The 26,458-nt window shown below is 43.2% G+C and overlaps 1 protein-coding gene across 1 annotated transcript in view; it reads right to left on the reverse strand.

The window, feature by feature from the left end:
• Positions 1–3,711: 3,711 nt before the first annotated feature.
• The window catches only part of disc1 (DISC1 scaffold protein), a gene marked incomplete at its 5' end in the record, with an annotated part of 59,840 nt that continues 37,093 nt past the window's right edge, over positions 3,712–26,458 (reverse strand). Inside the window, 4 exons of the mRNA XM_080782122.1 lie at positions 3,712–4,903; positions 9,669–9,795; positions 15,150–15,194; positions 19,546–19,807. Coding sequence (XP_080638248.1) covers positions 4,692–4,903; positions 9,669–9,795; positions 15,150–15,194; positions 19,546–19,807 — 646 coding nt within the window. The remainder of the gene's footprint in view (positions 4,904–9,668; positions 9,796–15,149; positions 15,195–19,545; positions 19,808–26,458) is intronic.

The following is a 26,458-nucleotide window of genomic DNA, read 5'->3' on the forward strand; positions in this document are numbered from 1 at the left end:
TGCAGATGACACAATAGTTCAAGACGCTTATATGAATACAGATGCAGGTACATTTGTATTCATTAGTAGTCCTTGTGAGACGGTATGGGGGGAAGTCTACAATGAGATCTGCCCTCATGGTTCACATGTGTGTTAATGACAGACCTGGCTGTGACATCTCTTTCCTTTTACCTACTGTATACAAACTGTCCTTCTACAATCTTGCAAATTGTGCTAGAGCTGTTTAATGCTGATGAAATCCGACAGCTGGGAATTGTGTGGTAAAGTTCGATTTGAGATATGCCACGATGCGATGCGTTGTGAACCTTATACCTCGACTATCTTCACCATTAATCACACAACAAAGTATATATGGTTTAAGTGGGCTTAGCCACTTAAACCATATATATATATATATACATACTTTGTTGTTGTTCCCAGGGGACTATCCTTGCCCCCCTAATTTTTTCCCTCGACACCAAATCTCTGGTGACAATATATTTTACATATGTTTGGATATTAAACCATGTCCAGGCCAGAACAGGGATGCTAGGGTTCATGTGGTGGATAATAACCGTGCCTAATGCCTTTCTGCCTCTTTGTCTCAGTTGTCTACTGAGACTCTCAGTAAAGGAACCACATGGAGAGATCAGAGATGTTTCATGGCTTCTAGGCAATGGAACACTCATGGCTAAGTGGTTAAGACGTGTTATGTACCACATACTGTATAGGCTTTGATTCCTTTGTTCCGTGTCCGATTCCGGTGGATTTGCCGCATGTCACACCCTGTTTCCAGTCTCTCTTCACTCAGTTCACTCACTGTACTATCGAAATAAAGGCAGAAAAGCAAAAAATAATAATTAAAAAATACAGAATTACAGTACATTTCAAGCACAACTCAATACAAAAAGACTGTTAACTGTGAGTGGACGACCCAATGAAGCATTACACTTGTTTACAAGAGGGTCCACCTTGTTCAATTCATAAAAAATTCATCACCTTAATTTATCCTTTCCATCTCCAGCTCTGATTCATCCACTCATCCTCACCACAGCACTCATTATCCAGCCATACTCAATGTCCTTATGCTCAGTAAATAATTATCATAAATATGTTTCATAGTGGCATGGTCTTTGTTTAGTGAATGTTCTTTAGGCTGTGTGAGTTCAGAACACACTGCAGAGCTCCTCATGTTGCGTGTTGCATGTTGTGCCCTCTGCAGAACCATCTGGCCTTCTGGCTTTTCCACGGCCATTTCATTGAGCTAAAGCTGCCATGTGGGGAACAGTATGAGACAAACAACACAGATTCAATTATGAGGCGGGGGGGTATTTGTCAGACTAGTACAGTACAGTACGTACTGTATACGTGTGCCAGGTTCTGTAGCGTGTAAGCTGTCTGAAGCTGATGGATGTGGAGACGACGTACTCCTGGTTTGGCAGGCGGTTTAGGACCTGGCAGCGACGAGAGAGAAAGGCCTATTGTTTTGCAGACGAAAACCACCAACGCTCAGCTGTGTTTACAACATACAACACGGTATTCTAGAATGCCACCGACCATACTGGGACCCCTCCCCTGCTCTCCTGGTCGACCATACGGGGACCCCTCCCCTGCTCTCCTGGTCCTAAAACACAACACACAGCACTGTATTCTAGAATGCCACCGACCACACAGGGACCCCTCCCCCTCTTATCGAGCCAGGTTCTTATCGAGCCGGCTATCGAGCATTTTCTATTATTTTGTGGAAAGACGGGAGACTAAATTCAGAACAGAACCAGTATCTTTTACTAGGGCCTTCAAATAGAGTCGCCTACTTTTCTAATAAACTGAAGGCAATTGACCTTTGTACCAATAAAATAATATTATTAACTGGTTAATACTTGTACCGTCAAGCATAATGTTGTTTATCCGGGAACATCGCTGGTTGGCAGGTATCAATAGACTTTTAGACCGACATGTTTGTGCCAGCATGGGTGATAACATTTATTTCTTGATCGATCGCCTCGTCTCGTCTTGATTGTTTAAACATGACGTCATGGGCCGCTATGCTCGATAACAGGCTCAATAAGCCCAAAACGTATTGATAACAGGTACTCAATAAGCCCAAAACGTATTGATAACTGGTACTCAATAAGCTTGTTATCGGGGTTTATTCGGGTATCTGTTATGGAGCTCCATCCCTATAAAACACAGGACAACATCGGAGGGGAGCGGACAGGTCCTCTGGGCCTGTGTGGAGCCAACATGGCTGCTCATTAGTCATGGTAGCACTGCTGAGGTGAGATAACAATAGAAGACCATGTATCCCCTCCAGACCTCATAGAGGACCTTCATTACTGCCCCATCAGTACCACCTGTACACTCACTTTGCTACTGGCAACATGCCCACCCACGTTATTTAGAATTAGCCCATTTAGACCTGCCAAAAGATTCTACAAATTTGCCTTCTAAATCCTGACAGTTTTCTGAAAAACCCCCATGTTTCTCTATGTCAGTGGTTCTCAAACATTTTCATGTCAAGGAAACCCCTGAAACTGTATGTAATTGGCCTCCGACCCCCATCTGAAAATATGTTGTTCCAGGGACGCCCGAGGCCCCAGAAGCACATATTCGAGTTAAAAATGTTCGCTCGGGAAGGAATATATATTCAAAGATTTGCGCCACATTTTCACAATTTTTCAAAAATAGCAGACCTATACAAGCTCGTAGCACGCTATGAGCTTGTAGGTCTGCTGTTTTTCAATAGCGTAACGATTAAAACACAAGGGGTTTCCCGCCCAGAATGGGTTATAGAAACACCGCAGGGGGCTGTTATGTGAAGAGATACAGAAAAACAACAACAGAGCTGCCAGACCTCATGATCAAGTCCAATAGTATACATGCTGTAATTAGTGAGACATTAAAACGTGAATAAATATGAAATAAAATACAGTGGTTTCAAGCTGAAAATAAAAGAATGTCCAAAATAATTATAATAATACAGTGGTTAAAAACAGTCTGGGTTATATTAGCAAAAAGAACAGTTGACGTCATATTGACTGGTCATAATAAATGGTACTCAGTGGAATCTTCCTACATTATATAATATGCTGTAACAAAACGACGATCCTTCAAACAAAGAGAAATAAACAAGTAAATAACAAAGTGCTTTTTTTTAGACAAAGAAAAAGAAACAGTAGTTACAAACAGCATTTCTGTGCTCAGTGACGTTTTTATCTGTCAACATTTCTTATATGTGCATGCCATTGTCGCTCGATTTAAATATATAATATATTTAATGATTATTATAGCATGTCTCCCAACATTATTTCATCCCAAGCGTGTAACACTGCCTCGTGAAGATAAAGAGGAAAAACAAACAAAATATAAAAACATTTTCCAGATACAAAACTGATAAATAGCTCAGGGGATTTTGCACTTTGTAGCACCTTAGTTTGTAGCACCATGACCTCATCCAACTGAAGTCAATCTTATTGTTATTTCCAAATTAAAGATTAATAAACTATGAATATAACAATGTAATCTTCTACTCCTAATACCATGATTGCAACACTAAAAGGATACTGTATGGATTGACAATTTGGCTGTTTGTATTTGTAAAATGTGGTATAAATAACCCATTCTGACCGGGCACCCGTTTTGGTGTTAGCATCATGTTATGCTTTACCTATTTAAAAATAGCAGATCTACAAGCTCATAGCGTGCCACCGAGTGGCGCGCTACGAGCTTGTAGGTCTGCTATTTTTGAAAAATTGAAGAACGACTGAATTTTTTTTAGAATCTGATCTCAGGTCAGAATGGGTTCATCAGACCAGTGTGTGTCCAGTGGAAAACCTCGTATGAATCTGATCTCAGGTCAGAATGGGATAAGCTTCAATAAACCGTTGTCGGCTGCTGGAACAGTTCTTTTGCTGGCTGAACATAAGGCTGGCATAGATACATGGAATTCACAACAACAGTTTGTATTAAAGTGTCTCAAAGTCCAATATAAAACAAACTTCATGTGTTTTACAATTTTTTGTTTGTTCAGTTCAGTTCACTTTGATGAACCACGACAGCGTGGCCAGCGGAATGTGCTTTCAGTACAGCATTGTTCACTTAACGAACGCTAAAGAAAACGATTGTATTCTTAAGGCTTTAGATACAAAACATGCCCTTTTTTTTCTCCTTCCAAACTAACAGCAATACCACAGAGGCTGGTTGTATAGGAGTTCTATGTATCAGTGGTTCTTCTCAAACGTTTTCATATCAAGGACCTCCTAATTGAAATGTATTTGCCCCGCGGTCGGTCGGTCGGACCCCCAGAACAAAAGATCCGTGTAAACATTTTTGTCAAAATGATTTCCAAAAACTTTTCAGAATCGTTCTGGATGATTCACTAACCAAAAATACAAAAAAAACACATGTACTGTAGCAGAGCTTGTACATGTTTTCAACAGCTTTCAAAAATTGTACATTGATTAATGTATGCCATATTTTTCTCATTTTGCTGGGGACCCCCTGGAACCCTATACGAGGGGACTCCTGTGGATCCCCAGACCACACTTTGAGAACCATTTATATCTAAAGGATATTGGATCTGTTGCTGCTGCCAAGTCGGGGAGGTCAATTCCCCAATCACGACATGGGGCCGGGGGCCACAGCCACCACACACACTGGAGAACGCATGCCATTGTGTGAGTCCTCACAAACACTCACTGGTATTGTCCATGTCAAATGTTCCAGCTGTCACTGAAATACTGGTCCTCCTCCTCCTCCTCATCCTCCTCATCCTCCTCCAGATCTTCCTCCGTGCCATCTTCCATGAGGTCAACATCTTGCACCTCATCCACGTCCTCTTCACTCTCCTCTCCTCCCACTCTGAGATGTGCCAGCATGGTCTGCAGAGTGGCTTTGACCTCCCGAACCTCCTTCTCTAAGGATGGTGCAGCAAGGTGAGTTAAGGAGAAACGTGTAGACGCCAGGCAGCCACGCACAGACCACAGACTGAGAGTCACACCCACACATCCATCAACATGTCATTCACGCGTAGATGTGCCACCAGACACATTTAAGGGCAAATGTGACAGTAGCGGTCCTCCTCCGAGTCTGGCTGTGGTTAATGATAATAGCAGTCGGGGAAGGGAGGGGAGGGGGGTGGTCGTCCGGAGTCTTATGAAGTCATCAATCTTTCCCCACTTGGTCACCAAAAACTTGTGATTACTACTAGTTCGGATCATCAAGTCACACTCAATTTAACCTCATCCAAATTCACTATTCATGAGCTAATTTCATCTCTAAAAGCTGTGTGGGTTAGTGTGAGGGGTTCCAACCACACAGACTGCCCTGCTAAATTATTCATAGGCCTTCGTTGAAACGGGATAGATGCACTCATCAGATGGGGGGGATGGAGGGGGGCCATTGTTTAACCCATTTAGGCCTGATGTCGAAATTTTATAAATGTCTTTTTAAGTAGAGAAAAATCCGACGCACCTGTCCATTGTAGGTGTACAGAAGGACTTTTTCTTATAAATGTCTTTTTAAAATTAAATGCTTCATGTTTCTATATCAGTGCTTCTCAAAATATGTTGTTCCAGGGACACCCTCCCAGAAGCAAAGATTTGAGTTAAAAACTGAAGCTCTGAAAGAATATATATTCAAAGATTTCAGGCACATTTTCACGATTTTTCAAAAATAGCAGACCTACAAGCTGTAGATCTACTATTTTTCAATAGCTAAAGCATGACATAATGCTAAAACACCAAAAGGGGTTCCCGCCCAGAATGGGTTAACCTGCTTTAGACACAAATTAATCGCGCCGAGTGTCCGGTTTAAGTGGTAAATCAAAGGGAGGCCTTTGATGGCAGATGGGGCCCGATGGCTCGTTTTGCTCTCAGAATGAAACACAGATTGTCCTCATTCATTATTAACCGGCCGTTAAAGAGCCTCTCGTGAATAATGCACAGTGTTCACTGAGACTTCTCAGGTAGCATGAAGCCAAAAGGGATGATTGGAAGTGAAGTGAAGCCCTGGCTAAAGCCTCCCCTCAAAGGTAGATTTTATATCCAACCCAACCACATTACAACCACTTCACAGATTTTATATAGATGCGCGTAACAACTCAAAGGAGAGATCAGTGTCTAGTAAGGGCCGTGTTGGACCACCACAAGCCACCAGGAAACAGAATGACACGCGGGAATCATAGTCATGGACTCATGGTCATCATAGCCGCGGGAGTCATCACAGGAAAACATGCGATGACTGAGGGTATTGATTTGAGCTCACTCTTTGTGGGCACTAACGGAGAGACTTTGCGTATGCTACATGGCCTGCCTGTCACGTGTGGAGCAATAGAGAGCTCCTGTTGTAAAGGGATTCTGTGTTGTGTATTGTAGTTTTTGATTCATGTTTTTTTTTATTGTTGTTTGGACCCAATGTTTTATACATTTGTGTCAATAAAGTAACTAACTAAGGACAACTGAAACAGGGACATGGACCAATTAAGTCAGTCTGGGTCCGTTTCTGAATGTTGAGGCTGCTACAGTATGGCGTTATGCAGGAGCTGGCAGTATACTCGCCTGACAGCACAGCAGCAGCTGAGACAAATCACTAATCACACAGAAGCAATAAAATACATCAGCAGCCCCTCAACCTTTTTTAATTTCAAGGACCCCCGGTTTGATTTGATATGCATAAGGCCACAGAGCCTGATTTGATACCATTTCTCTGGGATACCAATCTACATAGTAAAGCCCACTCACACACCGGTTGGTTCCCAATAGGAACCGGTTAATTTATTTTCCACCGGTTGGTTCCCAATAGGAACCGGTTCATTTCTTTTCCACTGGTTGGTTCTCAATGGGAACCGGTTCAGTTCTTTTCCACCGGTTGGTTCCCAATGGGAACCCGTTCAGTTCTTTTCCACCGGTTGGTTCCCAGTGGGAACCGGTTCAGTTCTTTTCCACCGGTTGGTTCCCAATGGGAACCCGTTCAGTTCTTTTCCACCGGTTGGTTCCCAATGAACCGGTTCAGTTCTTTGTGGTTCTTAGTCCATGAGTCCAGAGCTCCAAAATTGTAACGTTAATTATGAATTGAGTGGGCAAAACCATAACTATATTAGATTGTTATCATCATGAAACTTCCCCAATTGAGTACTTACACGAAGACAATGATTTATTGTATTACACATTTTTAAATATGCAAATGAGGCATTATGTAGGAAAATATGCAAAATAATAGAAAATATGAAAAAGCTACTACAGTGGAAGGGTTATCATGTATTAATTTACCCTTATTGATCCTATAAACAATTTAATATAGGTCTAGTTTTTCCCAACAATTTTGGAGCTCTGGCTCAAGAACCAAAAAGAACTGAACCGGTTCCCATTGGGAACCAACCGGTGGAAAAGGGGTCAGTGTGAATTTAACGCTGAGAGTATGGAACCAAATGGACCCATCCCAAATGGAACTACTGCTCAGCCTCTGCGCTAAACTAGGAAACAAGTCGTGACAGAAGAAGAAGATGAGAGCAGGTTACCCGGCACGTTTTTACACACGCTGAAATATATAAAGCCTTTTTCTCTTATATTTCCTTAATAATATGAACTCTTTGGTTTTTTCCGAGCAGGTCAGAACAGTGAAACCAGTAATCCATTTCTAATCAGCTCCTTAATTAGGACGGAAATGGATGCATTGTGACCCGTTGCTCGGCTTCAACGGTTTCATGAGAGTCATTATCACGGATATTGTAATTTCCCCCCCCCCCAGAGCCAGAGCCAATGAGAGGGAACGAACAGGCCGGAGGGAGGGGGAGGGTTGCGATGGTGGCAGGGTGGACATTAACACATTTAGTACCGGAACTGCATCAAAATAAAGGCGCTGCTTGCGCCGGAGTAATCGCCAGAGTAGTGATCGCTTCCATTTTGAAAGCCATGAACCGGAAATACTTTCTTAAAAAAGTTGACTGACAAAGTGACCTCACAATCTCCGATCATCTTAATATATTTATATACGCTCCAAAAAGAGTTCATATTTTGCGGGAGAGACGGATGAGGAGCAGAAACGCAGCGCCAGCATATCGATCCATTCATCACCACGGAGAGCGCCCTGGATGAGGAGATACGAGTCATTCTTTCCGCCGCGCTAACATGGGAGTCAATGACAAGCTAATAGTTTCACAGAGCGTTAGCATACGGCAAGCGAAAAGCGAAATGCCAAAAAAAAAAAAAGTAATTATTCTGAATATTATTATCTCGCCCCGCGTCGTTTGGACGTCGCTAGGACGTCCACAGACGTCTAAGGCACCTCTCGGTTCCAATCCTTATGACGTTTCAGGACGTATTATGTACAAAATGTGTTAAGACGTGGATGACATTCCACTATCTGCCACCAGCACCGGGCTCCACCGGGCTCCCTGTCCGTCTCCCCAGGTCTAATCCTGGCTCACGGGGGACTGTAAGTAACAGCCTTCATAACCTTGCTTTGGACTTTTTACCCGGCTTACATTTTCCATGCCACTCCTATTAGACATGGGAAGAGCTTGAAATAGCAACAGAGACGAGGGAGAGAGAGAGAGAGAGAGAGAGAGAGAGAGAGAGAGAGAGAGAGAGAGAGAGAGACACAGACACACACATGTGTTCATCCAGAGAAGAGAAATGGTCAGAGCTAATTTTATCCTTAATTCCCTCTCTGAATGGACCTCTAATGTCACAGAAGACAAGTTGAGGCTCCTGTTCCATTTTCTCTCTAAAAGGTATAGAGAGCTACAGGCCTCACACATCAGTCACCATAATCCATTCTGACCTGAGATCAGATTCTAAAAATGTCCTTCTACATCCTGACAGTTTTCTGAAAAAGCTATGTTTCCATGTCAGTGGTTCTTCGATTTTTCAAAAATAGCAGACCTACAAGCTCGTAAGCGCGCCACTCGGTGGCTCGCTATGACCTTGTAGATCTGCTATTTGTCAATAGCTAAAGCATAACATAATGCTAACACCAAAAGGGGTTCCCGCCCAGAATGGGTTTTAAAGGTATTCTGGAAGGTCTGATATTGAGTCAAACTATAGGACAACAAGGCATATGGACATGAACAGAAACACACCAAAATAAAAAAATGCACACGCACAAATACACACGCCAGGGCTGGACTGGGACAAAAATTCGGCCCGTTTTGTCCCATCTTCGTGTGAATTTGGCCCAGACCGGCCCACCACAACCAGCTCGCAGACAGCAGAAACTCTACCGCCCGCTCCTTCGAGGCACACACAAACAAACAAGCCCTAATACCACCACTTTTACAGAACCACATAAATGATACAAACCAACAGACAACTACACAACCCTTTGTTGCTCTCACAAGAATAATACTGGCAAAACGATTCAAGACATATATACAGTGAAGTTCTCATGATGGCCCTGGCAGAATGGCAGCATGCCCGGACCTTACGGTCGTGGCCCACCCGGGAATATGCCCGGTACGTCCTATGGCCAGTCCGGCCCTGGCACACGCCCTCACACATGGCACATACATGCACACACAGTCACACATATCAGAAGGCTGACAAATGGTGAATTCACACAGGCACACGTACATGCACACGCATACAAACACACACGCCCTCACACAGGCACGTACATGCACACACATATCAAACACACGTACAATTCACATGCGTACAAAAGGAAATGGGGAGTCTCTGGTTAAAGGATATCAGTGCGGTCCTGATCTCGGTTCAGCATGGCCGTCTGCAATTCGTCCTCCAGGATGATTAGTCTGTCGCTGATCAGCTCACAGTGCTCTGTGAGGTCCAGAGCCCCCAGAGCATCACTGACCTCGTCCTGGACAGACACAGAGAGAAAACAGATATTATAGAGATTTACAGTACAGGGTAGCAGGCTTTCAGCCTCAGCATCAGAGAGAGAAAACAGAGATATTATAGAGATTTACAGTAACAGGGTAGCAGGCTCTCAGTCTCAGCATCAGAAATGATGGTGATGGCCCCGACATGAAAGTGGTCTCTTCAGAGCGATTTCGTGTTGACATTGAAGTGAAAGTGACATCTGAGTGCAATTTTAAAATGGAAAAAAAGAACATATGAAAACCTTGAGAAAGTTGGTTCCCCACTTCTGCATTTTCAGATCAAATACCCCCCAAGATTATATGTAATTGGCCCCATCTGAAAATATGTCGTTACTTCCAGGCACCTTCCAGAAGCAAAGATTTGAGTTAAAAAAACCTTGGCTCTGAAAGAATATAGATTCAAAGATTTGCACTACATTTTCCCGATTTTTCAAAAACAGCAGACCTACAAGCTCGTAGCGCGGCACAGAGTGCCGCGCTACGAGCTCGTAGATCTGCTGTTTTTCAATAGCTAAAGTATAACTAATGCTTTAAAACACCAAAAGGGGTTCCTTTTTCCCCCCAAAAAATGCGCACAAACCAGCCTAAGGACAATGTAAGTGTGTGTTTTGAGGGTGATGATTGGCACAGGTGGGCAGAGGCTGGTGAATGGCAGGAGGGGCAGCAGGGCTGCGTATTCAGTTAGGAGAATGGGCCGGGCCATAATTAGGACGGGGCCCCACTGTGCAGACAGCATGTCCTAGTTCTATCACACACACCCACGTAAGTACCACGCACACACACACACACACACGCAGTGATTCACTGCTTTGCCGGTCAAACAGCATGGAAGTGGAGTCTGACTCATAGCGGCAGGTAGATCAGCCCCCTACGGCCCAATGCTGTCTAATTCATCTTTATAAATTCATGTCTGTGCTCTCCTCTCCTCTCCTCTCTGTCTCTGCTGCGTGCTGCGCTGGACTGGCCCTCTCCTCCCCTCTCCTCTCCTCTCTGTCTCTGCTGCGTGCTGCGCTGGACTGGCCCTCTCCTCCCCTCTCCTCTCCTCTCTGTCTCTGCTGCGTGCTGCCCTGGACTGGCCCTCTCCTCCCCTCCCCTCTCCTCTCCGTCTCTGCGGCGTGCTGCCCTGGACTGCCCCTGCGTTTACAGGCTAACGCAAACTCTTTAGCTCAAATATTCAACGGTAAGCGGCCGGAGGGCGGCACGACAAGATGTCATCTGTGATGCAATTAAGCAATTAAGTAAACCATCAAGTTAGGAAAAAAAGCCCACAGGACAAAGAGACAGCTTTGTGTTTTATTTGCAAGCACAGCTTGTCGGGTAGCTTTTTTTCTTTTAGGAATTTTAGTGGCTTTGTAGGAGTGGCTCATATATTACTGCTATTAGGCAGCATACATCCTAGTTAGCTCCCTCCATTTGACAGGTTTTTTTTTTCAGGAAACCCCAAGTGGTCCCTTGGCTGCGCAGCTATGGGATGTAAGGCATAATTCATGTTATTTTATGGTTTCATTTGAATTTTTCTCCTCAGCATGTCATCACCTCGCCATGTGTCCACTGCCAGATTCAGTTCAATGTATCTGTCGTGCGAGAGGCTTTGATTACCATGGAAACCCATTTCATCCGACACTACCTTTTCTTGGTCGTCTCGATTCATGTCACTGTACCTTTGGGACAAAACCACTATCTCGTCAGAAGGAACATTCAACATTTGATAGGTTATAATATCCTTTCCGAATGAGACGGAGCACATGGTCCTGTTAGCGTTAAGTGACACGCTGTAGAAAAGTCTCACCCTGGGAAGCCCAATTCTACCATCCCAAGGGAGAGAGACAGGAAATGCAATTTGCTATTTTTTTGCACTGAGATGGTTGCGTTTATAACGTTGCATATTAGCCGCTTTAGCTGATGCAATCTATTGCAAGGATGGACACGAGTCATAACCTTAACCCATTCTGGGCGGGAACCCCTTTTGGTGTTTTAATTTAAAGCATTATGTTATACTTTAGCTATTGAAAAATAACAGATCTACAAGTTCATGAACTTGTAGGTCTGCTATTTTTGAAAAATCATCGTGAAAATGTGCCTCAAATCTTTGAATATATATTATTACAGAGTGAACATTTTAACCTTTATCTTTAATTCTGGGGAGGTCCCTGGAACAATATATTTTCAGATGGGGGGGGCGGAAGCATATTACATATAATTTTTGGGGGCCCTTGACATGAAATATTGAGCACCACTGATACCGAAACATACAGTAGGTATAGTTCAGAAAACTGTCAGGATTTAGATTTTTTTTATTTCGACAACCTAAATGGGTTAATACTGCCCTGGGAGGCAATGTGCAACAAAAAGTGCACGGCCAATTAAATCCCAAATTGAAAACAGCTGTCTCGCTCGGAGATGTTTTTTAACCCATTCTGACCTGAGATCAGATTCATACGAGGTTTCCACTGGACACACACACTGGTCTGATTAACCCATTCTGACCTGAGATCAGATTCTAAAAATGTCAGTCTTTCTTAGATTTTTCAAAAAATAGCAGACCTACAAGCTCGTAGCGCGCCACTCGGTGGCGCGCTATGAGCTTGTAGATCTGCTATTTTTCAATAGCTAAAGCATAACATGATGCGAACACCAAAATGGGTTCCCGTTCAGAATGGGTTAACGTTCTGTTCCTACTGTGTTGATCACAGCAGGAAACATTAGATATTATATTGTGCTAAATGAGATTTCAACATGACAAATAATACCATAATAAAATGTCATACACTGTCTACTCAGTATGTGGGCGAGATATATTCATTTTGCTGTTATTTGCCCCAACATAAAACAATGTTTGAATACTGCATGAGCAAAGTATGTGTACAATTATTTTTATTTTGTTCTACCTTTAGGGAAGTGCTGGTATAGGATATTTGAATAATATTATTGGCAGATAGTGTCATTTAAATGGTAAATGGTGCATTTATAATAGCGCCTTTATCCAAGGCGCTTTACATAGTGCATTACATTCACCCATGCGGCTGTGGCTCAGGAGGTAGAGCAGGTCGTCCAATCCCTGGGTCGGCGGTTCGAATCCCGGCTCCTCCTCCTGTCCACATGTCAAAGTGTCCTTGTTCAGTGTCCAAGACACTGAACCCCACATTGCCTCCAATGAGTCGGTCGGTGTGAGCTCGCCACCGTCGGTGTGTGAATGTGGGAAGTGAGGACGCTAGCGTCGACTGTTCGCCGCTTCACCTCCCAATGTATGAACGAATTAACCATTGTGAAGTGGAGGAGGAGCCGGGATTCGAACCGGCGCCGACCCATGGATCATTGGACAACCTGCTCTTACCTCCTGAGCCACGGTCGCCCCTTTTACAGAGGCAGAGTCACACTGTGTTTTATTCTCAAGGGTGAGAGACATTTGCTAAACAAGAGAGAGCTAAAAAGAGATTTAACAGATTTATGATAGCACGTCCTTGGTATTTATGGAAAACGCTAATAAACAGCAGGAGAGACAGAATAAGAGGCCTCGGGGGGGGAATCATACATCAAAAGTTCATTACATGGAAGAATTCATATTTTAAAAATAGCCGTGAAACGCCATCATAAAAATGTGTTATCGTGAATTAAAATGTTCAAATGCCAATGTCATCATAATTAATGTTTCGGTGCTAACCAGCAGGCTCTTCCATAACTACCCGATTACTCCAGTAATATGGTTAGGTATTGTATGCATCATGCCATCTGGTTAATATGGTTAAATGCATGCACCGTTTGATAATATGATTAAAGGTATGCACCATAGCAATAATCGTCCTTGTGCATCACACATACATTGTGTCAATACAGTGTGTGTGTGTGTGTGTGTGTGTGGTTTGTAAGGACAAGGAGAGGCTGAAAGGACAATTAGTATGGATTAGAAGCAAATGAACAGCAGACCACACACACACAGAGATCGCGCACACGCACACACACACACACACACACACACACACACACACACACACACACACACACAGAGAGAGAGATCAATCTCCCCGGTGGCAGCAGGGCAGCGGGCTAAGTGGGAATCATTTACTTTCAGTCATTACAGAGAGGTCAGAGGGAACACTTCCTGTCCAGACAGAAGACGTCTGGGTCAAATGGGACACTTCCAGAATGTCAACACGTGGACATGAAAGGCATAATACGGGACGTGCAGAAAAACAACATTCCCTTGTGGCTGAACTATACCTGTAGGTACTAGGTAGACATACTGGAGCGCTTAATAAATATGGAACAACATCCAATTGTATATCAGGTACGGTACGGTCGCCCCTAAACCATCTCGCCACTCCATTTTTCCACCGACCGCTCGGTCCGACGGTTCTTGTATTCTTTATTTTGTTTAACTGAGAATAAGGTTAGAAATAAGTTTAGGGTTAGGCATAGTTTTACGGAGGTTAAGGACAAGGTTAGGAATAAGGTTAGGTTTAGGCATAGTTTTACTGAGGTTAAGGTTAGGTATAGGGTTAGGTTCAGGCATAGTTTTACTGAGGTTAAGGTTAGGAATAAGGTTAGGTTTAGGCATAGTTTTACTGAGGTTAAGGTTAGGAATAAGGTTAGGTTTAGGCATAGTTTTACTGAGGTTAAGGTTAGGAATAAGGTTAGGTTTAGGCATATAGTTTTACTGAGGTTAAGGTTAGGAATAAGGTTAGGTTTAGGCATATAGTTTTACTGAGGTTAAGGTTAGGTATAGGGTTAGGTTTAGGCATAGATTTACTGAGGTTAAGGTTAGGAATAAGTTTAGGTTTAGGCATAGTTTTACTGAGGTTAAGTTTAGGTATAGGGTTAGGTTTAGGCATAGTTTTACTGAGGTTAAGGTTAGGTATAGGGTTAGGTTTAGGCATAGTTTTACTGAGGTTAAGGTTAGGTATAGGGTTAGGTTTAGGCATAGTTTTACTGAGGTTAAGGTTAGGAATAAGGTTAGGTTTAGGCATAGTTTTACTGAGGTTAAGGTTAGGAATAAGGTTAGGTTTAGGCATAGTTTTACTGAGGTTAAGGTTAGGAATAAGGTTAGGTTTAGGCATAGTTTTACTGAGGTTAAGGACAAGGTTAGGAATAAGGTTAGGTTTAGGCATAGTTTTACTGAGGTTAAGGTTAGGAATAAGGTTAGGTTTAGGCATAGTTTTACTGAGGTTAAGGTTAGAAATAAGTTCAGGGTTAGGCATAGTTTTACTGAGGTTAAGGTTAGGAATAAGGTTAGGTTTAGGCATAGTTTTACTGAGGTTAAGGTTAGGTGCATTCATGTAACAACAATCTAATAACAGTTTGAATTCATGTTGACTCCACCAACACTAACATTTACCTCTGGGTGATTTTCCTCCATGCAGAACAAAAACTCCTCCAATTTCTGCAGGGACAAGAGAAAGGTTTGTTGACGCAACAGATTACAAAAATAATACAAATAATACAAAAATACATGAATTATTGAAAATACAATTATGTCGTCTGTGTATTGTATTCATGGTGGGTCATTATAATTAGAAGGGGGTGGAGTCTCATTAATTTGTTGTCAAAAACTGACAATGAGGAAATGGATTAACAGGAGGTTTCTTTGTTAGAATTCAGCATGCATTATAATTGTACATTCTATGCTAAAAAAAGGTAATTACCGGAGCCTACCTACAGCAACACATTATTGTATTGTTTATGGCTTTAGGGCAAGTAACAAATAATTAGTATGTATGATTAGTATTTTGAAATTTAAAATAATGTCAGTTAATATTCCTTTGTTAACCTATTCAGGGCCGGAAGCCCTTTTGGTGTTTTAAAGCATTATGTTATACTTTATCTACAAGCTCATGCTACGACCTTGTAGGTCTGCTATTTTTGAAAAATGTAATATATATTATTTCAGAGCAAACGTTTTTAACTCAAATCTTTGCTTCTGGGGGTGTCCCTGGAACAACATATTTTCAGACGGGGGTCGGTGGCCAATTACATATGATTTTTGGGGTCCTTGACATGAAATATTGAGCACCACTGATACAGAAACATGAGGTATTTCAGAAAACTGTCAGGATTTAGATTTTTTTAAAGTTCGACGTCAGGGCTAAATGGGTTAAAAAAGTAAAAGCAAGTAAAGTTACAGAAGGTCGGAAGGACAATATTATTCTATCTATACTGTAGCTCCACATCTGAAACATCAATATCTGTAACCTCCAACCAATAACACTCCCTAGATTGTCTTGTATTGAATTTGTCCCTCTGCCAACACAGCATCGCCTTTGGGCAGAAACCTTCCATTTCAATATTAATTCATTTTTATGTTTTTTTTTTTTTTTTACAGAAATGTATGCCCTATTTTATACTTTGTCACATAACTGAGTGTCGTGCAAAAGTATATCAAAACTAGCCAATCTACAGGCTCACATGTTGTGATGCTATATGCATTGTAGAGCTTGTAGATCAGCCATTTTTTGCTGTTTATATAAAGAAAATAATTCTGAAAATATTTGAAATGATTGAAAGATGTTCACCTATTAAGACATGCCCAAAATAGGGCCAGCCAGGTTGAAAGAGATTAAATATGTCTGTGGGTTTCTTATAAATATTTAACCAATGATGAGTATTAACCCATTTTGAGAGGGAACCCCTTTTGGTGTTAGCATTATGTTATGCTTTAGCTATTGAAAAATAGCAGACCTACAAGCTCATAGGGCTTGTAGGTCTGCTATTTTTTGAAAAATCGAAGAACGACTGACATTTTTTAGAATCTGATCTCAGGTCAGAATGGGTTAATCAGACCAGTGTGTGTCTAGTGGAAACCTCGTATGAATCTGATCTCAGGTCAGAATGGGTTAAGTGCTTGTGAATAAATAACTACATTGGATCCATGGAAAACGTATACTGTAGCTTCCTGAAAAGAAACTGTCTTTGTGCCCGACGACGACAGTGACGATATGCAATCTGTCACATGCCATCTTTCCCGTACGTCTAGTAACAGATGAAATGTCTGCTGTCTGTCCATCATCTAAAGGGCAAGGTTACAGGAAACGTCAGTGCCTGTAGACCTCAAGACTGAGAGACTATCCTACATGACAACGTAAATGTCATTTCAACGCATCATGATAACCCCATGGCAGCGAAGGAACCAGCACCGAATGAATAGAAAACCCCCCAATGCAATGCAAGAGTGATATTATTAACCCACTGGGACCTCCGAGGCCTATAGCCTTCTAACAGAACAGCTGTTTTCAAGATTTCAAGATTCAAACGTGATCTACTATGACAAAAACAGGTAAAATATGTGATATAAGATTGAAGTCCAATAATCAGCAAGTTTCATCATTTCTATGACATGTCATTGTCATCGGTCTGAATGCTCTAGTCACACATTGCCAGATGACAGTAGATCTACTGATCTCATGCACTTTAACCCATTTAGACCGTACGACGTGTGGGAACGTCATAACTAATCCAACCGACGGGTTGTCCTAGCGCATTTTCATTGATATCAAACGAGAGAAAAATATTCAGAATTTATTTTTTATTTATTTTTGGCCTCCAAGGCCAACTTGCTCTTGGCGCACGCACGTTGTCGTTCACTTCCCTGTATACGGATCAGAAAGAATGCCTCGTCTCTCCTAATCTAGGGAGCTCTCCATGGTTTTGATCAGATGGATGTACTAAGCTCTTCATTTCTGACTTCTGACCTGCCTCTCGTCCAAAATATAAACTCGAGGGATTATTCAGCGATTTTATGGTAACGATAGCGAGGTAAGCAAGCAAAAATATGTCTCCTGGTTTTTGTCCGGAACGGAAGGGGGGGGGGGGGCTTTACAGAGTAAAATCGGCACCCCAAGCTTCTATTTTGATAGAAATCCCGCCGCTGATTGTGTTAAAGGTAGTTGCTAGAACAGCAAACTTTGAAAACCAATCGTATATCACTGCACCTAATATGAAGGTCCAACCTTAAGACTTTAGATGGATTCTTCAGGTTTCAAATCTCTCCCACCCAGTTTTAACAACAAGACTCCCTTTCAGTCTCTTGTTGAGCGAAGCGTTTATAGACTTATACTGACTTGTGAGAGATGTTATGACTATATACGTACTTCCAATTTCGTTTTAATGGTCAATTGTCACTGCATGGGATAAAGTCTTATTTAAATTATATCCTCCTGCATTTTAGGTACAGCGGTGTGTCAGAAAAGGAGAGACAGGAGCTGAGGTGACTGTCTCACCTTTTACTTCCTGCAGAAATGTTAGGAGAGGCCAGGCTTTAAGAGAGAGAAGAGAAAGGGAACTAAGGAAGGAAAGAAGGCAGTAGGGAAGGAGAGATCCATGCACATTACTATAGTAAAGTCAAGGAGACAAGGAAAGGAAACATCTAATTATTTACAGCCATCTACGATAGGTTGCATTCCATGATGAGCAGGTGGAAGGGGATTGTTACAGTGCAAACAGGTAGATGGAGAAAACCGGCGATAATAAACAGCTCCCACTTAGAAAATCAGTGGAAAAAGTGGAACTTCTACCAGTAAACATGCACCAGAGAGGTCATTATTGACTATTCTTTGCGTTATGGGGCCATCTTTCAGGATAAAAATACTGAAGATCAGGGGGTTATACGGTACGGTTTTGTAAAATCACATGTATAGAATGTTTCTGCTGGCAAAACAGCAGCTATTATCGGTTAGCCAAGAATAACAACGTGGAACAACAACTCTGGCAAAGCATAGACTGGAGTCTTTTGGCTTCTTTCCAACCCCGGACAGGCTTGTCAGGACTTCTGTGAGTCTGCGTGGGTGGTTGGAAAGTTTCAGGGAACGGAGGGAAAATGAGCGGAGCTGGACCCAGAGGCTGTGGTCCTCCAGTCAAAGTGTGAGAGAGGGAAGCGAAGAACACTCACACATTCTCGCACGCACACGCCCTTGCACACGCACGCACGCAGGCACACGCACAGGCACAGAAATATGCACATGCATGCACACAAAGTATCCAAGGTAACAATGCAGCTACAAAGCCCATCAATGGGAGATCAATTGAATCAATTCAGACCGGCCTTCTATCCGCCTGTTGAGTGTGTTGTTGTTACAGTAACACCCCGAACGCTCAGGGTTAGTTAACCCATTAAATCAGAGCGCCCAGCGGTTTATAGCAGCGGAGCACATTTAGCGATGGACCGGATGTAGCTGAAGTAGCTAGAAGTAGCCAAAACACTCCTGAGGCGATCGACAACAACGGGAGGTATGGTTAATTCTACCGCGACTAGCGACGGGACCGCGATGGGCCGTCTGACACAGGATCTTTGCTTAGAATGGGACGGAATGATTTAGATCCAAGAGTTATTCTTGCCCAGGCGGTGGCGTAACAGTCTGGGATAGTGTGCCGCGGGTTCGACTCCCGAGCCTTCCCCCATCTCTCTCCCGTTTCGTGTCAGCCTACTGTCTGTCCCTTCAAAAAACCAATAAAAGGCGTAAGCCGCAAAAGAAATATCTTAAAAAATATAAATATATATATATTCTTGTCGGCTAAAATGGGGGGGGGGGACATTTTCAATGACGTCCCACTGGAAAATAACATCGAGCAACAGACACTCCTATATATCCTTGAGCGTTTTACTGAGATCATATTCGTACTCGGTGGCAATAAACGAACGATCACTGAATGGACATCGGCTGTGCAATGCATGCACGAGCATGATGACATATTTAAAGCATCAGCGTTTCGTTTTCTGAATACATACTGTCCGTGTTTACCTTAGTGAACTCTGAGTTCTGTAGGTTGGCCTCGGGGGTCCAGCGTCCCCCCAGAGCGGTCAGCATGGCACAGTCCTCTTCCTCTTTGGTGCACGCCGACAGCTGGCTCTTCTGGGAGCACGCCACCGGGGCGGCCGCGGCGGTGGCGTTGGGGAGGAGAGCGTCCACGTCCACGCCGCTGTGGAGCTGGAGGCCTCGCAGGAAGAGGTGACACGCCTCCAGGTCAGCCTCCCACACCCGCTCCAAGGCCGGGCAGCCACAGCTATGTAACAGAAGAAACACAGGAGAAGAACACGGTCACACGGGAAAATGTACCGTACTCACATTTTGTTTTACTTTTACCCATTCTGACCTGAGATCAGATTAAAAAAATGTCTTCTACATCCTGACAGTTTTCTGAAAAAGCTATGTTTCTCTGTCAGGCGTTCTTCGATTTTTCAAAAATAGCAGACCTACAAGCTCGTAGCGCGCCACTCGGTGGCACGCTTGTAGATATGTAGATCTGCTATCTGCCAAAATGGGTTAACCAATTTAGACCTGAGGCCGATTCTAAAAAAAAATAAAGTCTTCTAAATCCTGAAAAACCCATGTCAAGGACCCCCGGAATTATCTGTATTTGGCCGCCGACTCCCATCTGAAAATATGTTGTTCCAGGGACCCCCCCCAGAAGCAAAGATTTGAGTTAAAAACGTTCGCTCTGAAAGAATATCAATTATATTCAAAGATTTGCGCCACATTTTCACGATTTAAAACAAATCTCAGATCTGCACGCTTGTAGCTAGATCCTGGGAGATTCATTTAAAATCTGCAGACTTTGCGATGCCCACCGTCCAACACCGTCGCAAAAAAAAAAAAACGGCATCCCTACAATTTACAAAAAACATTATAGACGCCATCAAGCACACAAGCACACATACAAGATGATCGGGGGGGGGGGGAGGTCGTAAAGCATGAGGGGGAAAAACGGAAGAGATTAAAATTCTACTTTAAAGAATCGGGTGCAGTACTTAGTTTAGACAGTACTTAGTTTAGACTAGTCATTGGTTAGACCAGTCATTACTAGTCCTACAACTACAACCTATCTCAAACCCTCACCCTAAACCTAACCTCCCACGGGGCAGACACCTAAACCTAACCTTAACCCATGTCTAACCAATGACTAGTCTACTCTAAACTAAATATGCACCCCAAAGAATCACCTCTTTTTCCCTCAAAAGAACTTGCCCTTTTCTTCAAAGACATGATGCAGAGACAGAGAGAGAAGCCCCCCTCCCTGATGCAGTGCCTCTCCGTTGGGGTCACCATGGTGAGCAGGGGGTCCAGGGGGTCCAGGGGTGAGTGCAGATGATGCTTTATTTACACACGCAGTTACAATTAGTCATCATCATCCTCCACTCTCTCCCCAGCTGGCCTCCTGACCTTCTCCACCAGATGTATGCTTTAAGACTATAAACAGGATACACTCCACCGGATCCAATGAGGGGGGGTTCCCAAAAACAAAATGCTCAGCAATAATTAAACACTCTGTCATGACTGTTATAGCAGGCTGAGCCGGTCGGTATGTTTACCATCTGGTTATAAACACGAATGCCATCATGACAAATATGATATTTAGGCTGCAAGTCTTTTCTCTCCACAAGCGGTATCTTATCTTCCACACTTGTCTTTGTTGCACAAGAAGGAGTTCATTCACAGTACTACGTTGTCTGTGTTGACACAGACTGGGAGTCCGTTTTAGAGAAGGGTCAGGGAACAGTAGATGCTGTTTTGACCGGAGATCAGATTCTAAAATTGTCTTCTGAATCCTGACAGTTTTCTGACAAAAGCTATGTTTCTATGTCAGTCGTTCTTCGATTTAAAAAAAAATTGCAGACCTACAAGCTCGTAGCGCGCCACTCGGTGGCGTGCTATGAGCTTGTAGATCTGCTATTTTGGGGAGTGAACCACTCAGTTCACACAGGTGTGATTTTTTTTTAAATTGGGGACCATGTACAAATACAGTGAAAACAAAAGAACAGAGCTAATTTCTATCTGGAGCCTCAGGGCATTTACAGTTTTTGAGGAAAACGGGTGAACGCCAACGGTTATTGATTGTACTTAAAAAATTATACATTCTTGAATCTCAACCTTTGGTCTTTTGAATATTCATATTTATTCATAATTTCTATCAGTGACCTTAATTTACACCATAAAACAAAGAACTCGCAAATTGTAGTAAGTAGTAAATTCTATGAGATTTTTAAAAGCATCATATTTTTATAGGGTTACATGTAATGGTATGGTACCATCTAAAGTAGCATAATTTTATAACAATGACAACAGACCAACACACACACACACGAACACCTTTTTTACACATTATTTTTCATATTTTTACTTGCATGGAAAAATACTGAAGTGGAGAGGAAATCTCTTTTAGATTAAATATCCATGAAAGCAAAAGAACAATGCAATACAAAAAAAGGACCAATAAATTAAATTAAAAAAAATAAAACATTGTGCGGATGTCTCCAATATCGCTAAAATACTCAGCCCTCTCTCTCTCTCTCTCTCCCTCTCTCTCTCTCCTTCTTGCCGAGACGCAGCCTTGAACACTGAATGCCAGTTGTTTTCCAGCCCATCTCCTCTCTCTGAAGAGGCTGCCAACCTTTGCACCGTGCCAACGCGTGCCTCCCAGCCATTCGCCCGCCTTTCATCTGGCACACACAGACAATGGAGAGAAATTGCCCTGCCCCCCCCCACCCCACCCCCCCCCCCCCCCCCACCCCCCCCATCCCCCTGCCCTCGCCAATTCAGCACTCAACCGTCGCTGCTTTTCAATTCTGTTATAGTGGAGGGGCAAAGCAATGAGCCGTGCCATTGTTATTCTGTCTCTCCTGAAGTGGAGGGGAGCGCACGGAGCGCGCACGTACTGTAGCTAGGTAGACACGCACTCCCACCAAACACACACACACACACACCTGTACTTTATGAGGTATATAAAGTACAGCAGCCTTGTGTTTCTAAAACAGAAAGATTGGGTATTATGGGTAAGACTGACGTTATGCATCTTTCAGGACCTTTCACTGCTTTGTCTCAACCATTACTATATGGCTCTGGTCTCAGCCACCGCGGTAGATATTTTGACATGTATGTAGCGCGCCGCACACGGTACATACATAGTAATAAATCAGTCTGTGTGTGTAAAGTACGTGACATATTACATTATATTACTCCAGAAACAATGTCAAACGGGCCTCCATCGATCACCGAAGCCACTCTCCTCCTCCGACAGTCATTACAAATGACCTGCGTCGGCGTGGCCGTGATACACCAACACATTAGGCAGTGTCCGTGTGACGTGACGTCTGGGTCACCTCAGATATGGACTCCTGGACTATGGGGTTAATTGGTGGCAGTCAGTCAGTCGGCCCGGTCAGCCCCGCCACGGTGGTGGGAGGGTCTCAGGGAGTGGGCACACTGCTACGCTGATGGCATGGTAATCAGGGGGGGGGAGGGGGACAGGTGGGCAGACTCCCTCTCCAGTCTCTTGTCCACTTTTTTTCCCACAATTTTGTAACGCATTTTTTCACCCAGTGCCAATTATTTAATGTAAGTAATCCTGGGCTCTTCTACACTCCCTCTCTGCCAACCTGGGGAGAGCAACGGACTGACCTCGTGCTTCCTTCAATCAATGCATGAGGAGTCCAAGCCGCTTCTTTTCACCTGACAAAGGACACTTAAGGAGGAAGGGGCGGTGCAGAGCACTGGTTCTCAAAGTGTAGTCAGGGGACCCTCCCAGTGGTCTTTGAGGGAGGTTAAAGAGAGTTAGTTCCCAGCTAAATGTGTTAATAAATATACAACTTCTATGGAGAATAACATGGGCTCATCTTAGAATCGTTTCATTATAAAGCGTTGTGGTCCAAAAATAAACAAGCTGTCTCGGCGTTATTGTCAGGGAGGTGTCTCTGTATCGTTTATGACAGTCAGCCACTCATATAATGATACAGTCTGTTTCTAGCGAAAATGTAACTAATTCAGTACCAGTAACAATAGCGTTTTCTTTTTTTCGTCAGTTGAGTATTCATATCCATATGAGTGAAGCGGCCTAGATAATTTGTTATTATTGTTATTATATGAGGCGATCTTAACCCATTCTGACCGGGCACCCATTTTGGTGTTAGCATCATGTTATGCTTTAGCTATTGAAAAATAGCAGATCTACAAGCTCATATCATATCGCGCGAGTGGCGCGCTACGAGCTTGTAGGTCTGCTATTTTTGAAAAATCGAAGAGCGACTGACATTTCTAGAATCTGATCTCAGGTCAGAATGGGTTAATCAGACCAGTGTGTGTCCAGTGTAAAACCTCGTATGAATCTGATCTCAGGTCAGAATGGGTTAAAATCTCCCTATGGGGATTACAATGCAAATAAAAAGTACATGAACCTGTGGATTTGCATCCTCTACCGATATCGACGTCAGACTTCGGTGCTCAATATCCTAGCTATACATCATTACCACATTTAGGCTGCTTGAAGAATTTGCATATGATGCGATCCCTCACCTGGAATATCACAGCATTGAGAACTTAAAATAATATATTTTTTCATAAATCTCACAAATAAAGAAAATGTCCTTCAAATGTCTCAGGGCAATGCTTCCAAAAAAAGTAACACATCAAATATTTAACATTCACATTAAAAAAGGGGGAACAGGAATGTTTCGCCTTCAGTGTGTCATGCCATTACTGACACATGCGTGCACACGCACACACACGCGTGCCTGAGAGGGGGTGCTAAAAACGCGTCGCGCCGTGGGGGTGATGACTATTAGATGAGGTGAGATGGATGGAGGGAGTGTGAGGTGCGTAGGTTGTCTGGCGTCTGGCGAGAGGGCGTCTATTGTTGGTAACGTGAGCAACAAAAGGTTTCTCGCCTGCAGTGTGTGACGTACTTCCCTGTCTAGTGTCTACTCTACTCTATGCACTCCAGACTCCACCAGTATGTACTTTACACTTTACAGCAGTGATTCTCAATCCTTTTCATGTCAAAGGGACCTGAGTTTGATATGCAATATTGATATGCAATATTTAATAATAAAATAAGTAAATCTCCGGGATCCCAATCTTCAAAGTAAAATACTCTACAATGTAGATCTGTTTATTGAACAGATGTTGAGAAACATCTGTTCATGTTGGGAATGTTTTTTGAGAATGTTTTTGACATAATAATAATAATTAAAAACCAAATTATAGGAAACCAAAAATAGGAGCACCCATAACAATGTGTCCCATTCGACCCACAAATGGGTCCCGAGTCGTCCCACTGTTTGTGAAACCAGTGCCTTAGAGATGTACTGTGATTACAGGTACTGCCATGATGTTGTGGATAGGTCGAGGGTCGGCCAACACTACTCTCTGATGGGGGCATGCCATATGTCCAGCTGACAGAAAGGGTCCTGAGGTGTGACCCCCCCCCTACCCCCCCTGGGCGCTGAGACTGGAGCCATGTTGCTCCTTGACCACACAAGACCCCTCAGTCTGGTCCTTCATGACGAGAGTGTCCTGGTTCCCCTCCAGACAGACTGCTCCAAGGATAAACCGCTTCTCATAAGCTTAACCCATTTAGGACAAAATGTCTTGACAGTTTTCTGAAAAACCCATTGGTTTCTATGCCAGTCCTTCTCAAACATTTTCATGTCAAGCAAGGACCCCCAAAAATATATTTAATTTCCCGCCGAGCCCCATCTGAAAAAATGTTGTTCCAGGGATCCCCCCCCCCCCCCCCCCCCCACAGAAGCAAAGATTTGAGTTAAAACGTTCGCTCTGAAAGAATATATATTCAAAGATTTGCGACACATTTTCACGATTTTTCAAAAATAGCAGACCTACAAGCTCATAGCGCGGCACTCGGTGCCGCGCTATGAGCTTGTAGATCTGCTATTTTTCAATAGCTAAAGTATAACGTAATGCTTTAAAACACCAAAAGAGGTTCCCGCCCAAAATTGTTTAAAAAACCCTCTGTGGTCACAGTGAGTGAAGAGGACAGGCTTTAGGGCAGTGTGGCGTCTCTAAGTGGCGTCCGGGGGGACCCCCCACAGGGGTCCTTGAGGGGGTTCCAGGGGTCCTTGAGGGGGTTCCAGGGGTCCTCCCAGCTAAATCTGTTAATATACCATCAAAGTCTGTCCCATTAGGAAATGTTGGCGCGACAATAGCGATGCATGTGTTGTTTGTACCGTCAACACACATGTATCGGTATTATTGCGCCAGCAGCAATAGTACAATATTACCGCCATGAATGTAATTACGGTTTTGTTTTTCCCTAGCATGACAGGGGAAGAGAAGAGCTTCACTCAATGTGATGCATTATTAGCGAGGTTTGCAACAACAAATGCATTGCATTCTAAATCATTTTAAACACAACAACATGCAGTATATTGTGTAGACTTAGTGTACCCTCCGGGGTCTTTCCTTCTTCGTGCAGACAAATGAGCGTTTAATTGGGTATATCGATGAGTTTCATGTCGTTCCAATATTTGGTAACCATTTTATAAAAAGCAATAAGCCACGGCAAGGACGTTCTTTACAGTGATTACTGATTTCATAACAGCTCAGGGGGTTTGGGTGTACAGTATATAAAGCACTCTGCTGCGCCTCATGTAATGCTCCTATTAAAACCCACCTGACTTGCTGCAACTGTACCGTGTGTTCTTTTTCTGCAATTTTTTTTGGGGCAAATGTTTCTCCCTCCTGAATAGGGATGCTGGTGTGCAAACTGGATAAAACCAACACCTGATGCAAGCTCAGAGACACAACATCTAGTCCTTTTTGTCCCTTTCCTCTTTGTATCCTGCAGCAGCACAGCCTCCACTACACTCATTCACTAATGTGCTTCTCTTTGCTTGAATAAAAGGCCTTCTAACCTGAGCCACTG

This window comes from Protomyctophum bolini, assembly GCF_963924005.1.
Source record: "Protomyctophum bolini genome assembly, chromosome: 14".
NCBI classification, from domain to species: domain Eukaryota; kingdom Metazoa; phylum Chordata; class Actinopteri; order Myctophiformes; family Myctophidae; genus Protomyctophum; species Protomyctophum bolini.